At 50.2% G+C, this 5,682-nt stretch overlaps 2 protein-coding genes across 2 annotated transcripts in view; one reads left to right on the forward strand and one right to left on the reverse strand.

Annotated features, from left to right (window-relative positions):
• FOXG_05973 (uncharacterized protein) overlaps positions 1-458 on the reverse strand; it is a gene marked incomplete at both ends in the record, with an annotated part of 2,453 nt that extends 1,995 nt beyond the window's left edge. Inside the window, one exon of the mRNA XM_018384465.1 lies at positions 336-458. Coding sequence (XP_018241551.1) covers positions 336-458 — 123 coding nt within the window. The remainder of the gene's footprint in view (positions 1-335) is intronic.
• A 1,946-nt stretch (positions 459-2,404) lies between these two features.
• On the forward strand, positions 2,405-5,680 carry FOXG_05974 (uncharacterized protein). Its single transcript, XM_018384466.1, has 2 exons — positions 2,405-2,880; positions 3,310-5,680. The coding sequence occupies exon 2, from the start codon at positions 4,912-4,914 to the stop codon at positions 5,599-5,601; it is 690 nt and encodes a 229-aa protein (XP_018241552.1). The 5' UTR covers positions 2,405-2,880; positions 3,310-4,911; the 3' UTR covers positions 5,602-5,680.
• Positions 5,681-5,682: the final 2 nt, after the last annotated feature.

A 5,682-nucleotide genomic window follows, 5' to 3' on the forward strand; every position in this document is an offset into this window, starting at 1 on the left:
CCCAATGACCCGGATATCTGACATTTGCCTTGGTTTCTTCCTTAGGGAGTTCGGTCCAGCGGTTGATGGCCGTTCGTTTCGAAGGAGCAAGAGAATCATGATTTCGGTGAGGGCTGGGAGATGCCTAGAAGGTCGATTTGCGGATGGCAGGTGCGATTTCATCTGATCCCAGAGACAAGTGGTGCCTGTGATGACTTTGTAGATGCCCGATTTGTTGGGAAAAAGGATTCAGTCGATGATAATGACGATTCGGGTTGGGTATTGGAGTTTGAAGTCGGGTTTATGGAAGAAGAAGAAGAGGTGGCATTATCGGACGGTCGGAAGCCATCCGCCACCATCATAGCACTGAGATCGTAGTCATCGTTGGCACCACTACCAGTGGACAGCCTCAAGGAACGCGAGCGTCGGGTCGATGAGCGACGCGAGTTGCTGGAGTCCTTCCCGTTGTTGGGATCCATGGCGTGGTGGAAAGGGAGGCCAGGGCTTCAAGCCAAAGACGCCGGCAAGGGCGTGCCCTACAAGTCGTTGAATTTCGAGAGTTGAAGTCGACGTTGAGATCCAAGGGGGCGATGAACGGTGTCAGGATTCGAAGGGGAGCGGTCGTCAAGCCAATGGCGAAGGGAGTCGTTTTCGAGAGACAAAGTCAGATAAGGAGACAGTTTGTAGCGAGCGAATATTGAGTTCGAAACGGGAAATTCGATGACTCGAGTCAGGTCGATAATCGGATGAGCGAGAGTGATTGAGAGATTGAATTCGATTCGATTGAATTGATGATGATGATGATTTGTTTAGTCGTGGTTGGGATGGGATGGATGGATCGATGGGGATTGACAGGATGGACAGAACTGCAAAAAGCCAAGAAAGAGAAAGCGGGTTTCGAAGAGGAGCGAGGGAGCGACTGAGAGTGGCTACACAACAGAAACAGGAGGAGGGAGACTGGGAGAACAGACCAACAGGAGACAAGCAGGCGCCATACCAAGAGAGGGTCCCGACTTTCCCAGCGGGCTTCAGTGGACCCAACGCCCCATCCTAAGCCAGTCAGAACTGGTCTGGAAAGGGGAAGACCTCGAGGGAGTCCGGGCTAGGCTCAAGATGGTCTAGAACTGCCTGAGCTAGCAATTCCAGCGTAGGCTTTTGTTTTCCTCGAACCTGAGTTGAGTTAACTACCAGAAGAGTTCAGGGCGCGTGAAAGCTTAATAAAGGCCTAACTCAAGACACAAAGAGAGGCGTGCACGAGGAAGAACACGGTTGTGCAACACTCAGCGCATTCTTAATCCCATCAAACAGTCATGACCTGCAAAAGATTAACTCTCTTATCTGCAATTGAACCTTCCGTGTTCCCCAATGTGTGTCCCCCCATTGTCAGAGGGTAAAAACCACAAATTCCCCCTGGGCTGGCAGTGCAAGTGCCTGGGGCCAGGTTTGGAACGGCGGAGCTGGGCTAGGGGCGAGTGAGCGCCCTGGATCATGCGATTGGTGGACCGAGGACCCCGTTTCGAGCAACAGCCAGTGAAGCAGCTTGGAGCGGTTTCAGCGAGCAGCATTGGGCTTGTCTTTGTGGATGGATCACTAATGGAGAGGTTTCATTCCTGCGTCATTGGTCATCGGAACTTGGCTACTCGCGAGACTCTATTTTTGAAGGTTTGTGTACGGATATGCATAGTTGGGTGTTGATATTGATGTTTACGTGGTGGATCCTCGTATTTACAGTCATCCATTCCCTCAACGCATCATGATGCAGAGTATCCCATAGTATGGATATAACTAGTCGTTACTATCATCTTCATCATTGGAAGTCTCGGCAATGATTGTCTTTCAGTCATGTCATGGATACTGTCACCGTCGGCTCTTCTCCCGCTTGGCAACCAAACCTGACTAGGGGTTGTGCAGCATCGGTAGCACACTCCGAGGCATTGGCCTTCCATTATCGGTTCCAGTTGGTTTTCACGCGCCAAGATCCTTGTGTGAATGGTACTTTCTGTTTACAGTCGAGTTCAAACTGCCGTGATGAGTTCAGGGTCTACCATGAACAATTAAAGATAGGCAATCTGATCATCGTTGGAAGAAGATCATGTGAAGTTGTGAACCGATTCCCATTCTCTGTTTCACTGCATGGCTTATCAGCACTCAAGTTCAGGCGCTTCCTTACTTCCATCACATTCCTCGCATCGCACTGCACGAAATGGGTGATCCCGGCCGAACCGGCAGCGATGCTCTCTCCTGATTCCCAGGTCTCAGTCCCTCAGGGAGCAAGAAAACTTCTGACGTCGAATCAGGGTGCCAAAATAAACTGGTCTAAAGTCCTAGTGTGATATACTAAGTTTACGTAAGTCTTTTTATCACCTAGATCAAAGGTCCCAAGTTTTCTTGCCTCTCCTTGTCAGTGTCTGTCATTCCCGGTCTCCGCTGATCTCACCAAGATGATCTAAATATTTGCTCACTCAAGCGAAAACCCCATCTTCATAATCGATCCACATAATATCCAAGTTTTTTCCAACTCGTCTTCTAGAACTGTCATTTGTTGATTTGCACAGAGCGAGGGCTTTGTCGATGTTAATTTCCCAGTTAGTTCTGAATAGCATCCAACGGTCGGCTAGTCGGCTCTCTCTTCCTGTATCCCTGATGGCTTGCACGTGGGCTATCCCTCATCTCACCTGTGTTGAACTGGGCTGTTTCTCAGGTTCATGTAGTCTATGCTTCGGAAACGTGCAACACGACTCGGAGCATGCTCAACGGCGCACTTGCTTCTAGAGTACCTTGTCCAACCAGAGTCTTCATCTCGAGTGTCTCAAGATGCAGACAAAGTTGGACGATTTCGATGTATGCGTTGTCACTGAGAAGATGGTGTCAGATGGATCTCATTGATCTTTGCACAGGCAGGTGAGATCTCTCTCTTATATCTGCCACACCGGTTGAAAATGAAGCGTTGAAAATGCTCGCCTTGTTTTTTCTAGCCCACTCTCATGTCATTTCTGGGGTACAGTAGTTTCCAACTGCCAGCTGACGAATGAACCAACCATGATACTTAACCCAACTCTCGGGTTGCCTGGTGTCTTAACCACATGTTCAGCATGAATGTCATTAAACAACGAGTTGAGCACTCGCATAGTCCACAGATCACACGGTTGACAAGATGAATCCTTCAAAGTGGTGATCTGTGTGAAATGGTGATTGTACCAGGTATACTAAATGTCAGACCTTGTATACTATGCCACCAGAGTATCAAATACACAATGTCTGTTATCAGACCATCGACTACATGTTACCCTACAATCAAATGTTCACACCTGCTAACCTATAATGTCCTAGAATAGTTTATCAATGAAGCTCAGAAAGGCACTTATGGTATGCAACTCTCGACCCTTTATCCCTGGATCGTCAGCCTTATAATTCATGTTTCGTTTCGTTTCTGCACTTCCACATGCCTCTTGACTCCAAACAGCAACTCTACCCTCTCCAAAGGCGTTTATTTTTCAACCCCATCACATTCTTGCTCACCTCGCAACTGCATAAAACCTCTTCCAATCCCATCATGTCACAGCACAACCCCTCCCTCACGCATAACCAACCAGTCAACCCTGTTACGGCGGCAGCTTGCATGCTCCAGCAGCCAATCGTTGCGGCTCAACATCACCGCTTGAAAACGTCCCGCGTAGAGCAGACCACCGCACTGCAGCCTCGTTTAACTTGTTTCGGTCCAGATAAGAGGCAGTGAGAAATGAGAAAAAGGCAGCCACAGCGAGATGCATGCCGCTGCATGACGTCTAGGCGTCAGTTATACGCTGTCCTCAAGCGTTCGCATGGCTCCGCAGCCTGTTGTGTTTAGTTAAAGTGTCCTGATTTTTTATGATATTCGTTGGTGGATTATGCTGTCGAACGGGTCTTGTGTCAGCCAAGTTTCAAGGAACTTGGACTCTCGGCCAATTCAGTTCCATGGGCTGTGTCTGTTCGTGTTCCGTGGCCAATTGAGTTGATCAACCCGAGCTGTCAATCGCATAGTTCAACTTAATTTCTCATCGTCTACTCGATACTGATTAGTCCAACTTGACAACTACTGGCGAACCACTACAACGTGTACCGTTCGCTTCACATTAAACTACTCGCCCACGAGATTTGCATCTCTTACACCCTCATCTCTGTCCTAGATCATCTATCACCTTACCCCTCTCCAAAGCAGGGCGAACGTGGCGCACGATCGTCCAGCTTGCACAGCGTCCATGGCCCCTTGGCTGCTCGCCCGAGAGCCTCAAGGAACGTCTGTTCCCTCCCGCCGTCAGCCAAAATCCACTGGCGGCCCGTCACTTGCAGCGTACCGGTACCGTACCGTACTGCACATCACCTGGAGAGTCGTATCGTGTAAGCCCGCTCGCACAGAAGACGCTGCACGACGGACGGTCTTCACACCCACTCACTTGCTGACTCCAACTACCCCTGTTGTTCTTTGCTTCTGCCGCTACCACAGCCTGTCCTGTTGTGCAATGTGCAACAACCATATGAGACAATAGCCTCTTTTCTCGTCGCCCGCAGAATATGAGATGCCTTGACGAGGCAGCCGATCCTGACGATTGCTTTTGTGCAATGATCAATTCCAAGTACGTAGACGTTGTGTAGACCTCGCCTAGTCCGTGTGTTTAGTTCCCGTCTATATCATGCTCCCATGTCCGTCTCTCGTTTGCCTCGTACTTTCTTCTTTAGCTCTTCATGTCGATCTCTTCTCTCTTGAACAAGGAACCCCTTCTTTCTATTGCCCATTCTGCCACGCTTGGCAAGCATCACCTTGCCTTCAGCACAACACCAGCCTCAGCTCACTGCTTTGGTTCGTGAACTGCACACCATTAACACATTCTAACTTCACAAACTCATTGCCACCCGCCTCATTCTCCAAGTAATTACCATCTCTAATAATCCACCATGTCACGTTCATCCGTCTACTCAGATGACAGCCGCTCGTCGGCATGGACGACTACTTATACCCGGATACCCAAGAAACAGCCCAAGGCTCTCCGCTTTCTCTCATGGGTAGCTGGAGCACCACCTGGAGCTACAGCTGTCAAGAAGAGAACAAGAGACTACCGTGATGACCGTTCAGTCAGTTCCGGTGGCTCGACGTTCTCTAACTGGGATCAGTCCGACACACAACTCTCCTGGGTTGTTCATCCCAATAGCTACTACTACAGCGGTAGCAGCAGGGGTAGCACCAGCAGTGGACATAGTAAGCGAAGTGGACGGAGTCACAAGAGCGGAGGTGGCTCCCGTAAGCACTTTGACGGAGCCGTTCCCCGGCCGGTGGTTCAGCCGATGAACATGAACGGCGGCCCCCCACCACAACATCCACCTCCGCCTCCGATGGCCCCACCCATGGACGGAGGCTACGACGGAGGTCCAGGTTATGATGCCGGCTACGGCGATGGTATCTATGATGAAGGCTATGATCCCAATTTCGGTGGTGGTCCTCCTCCTGCTCCGATGATGGGCGGGTACGGTGGCCCTCCTCCTCCTCACATGCCTCCGCCACCTCCCATGCATCCCCAAATGCCTGGTGGAATGCCCGGCGGAGCTCCTTTTATCGACTTAACTGGGCCAGAATCACTCAGGAGGTAGAGGAGGTCCTTCCTCAGAATCAGACGGTTGAGTTCTGAGGAAGATTAATGTCTGGAGACTGGATTGACGGGCAAAACCTTA

This window comes from Fusarium oxysporum, chromosome 2, assembly GCF_000149955.1.
Source record: "Fusarium oxysporum f. sp. lycopersici 4287 chromosome 2, whole genome shotgun sequence".
In the NCBI taxonomy this organism is placed as follows: Eukaryota; Fungi; Ascomycota; class Sordariomycetes; order Hypocreales; family Nectriaceae; genus Fusarium; species Fusarium oxysporum.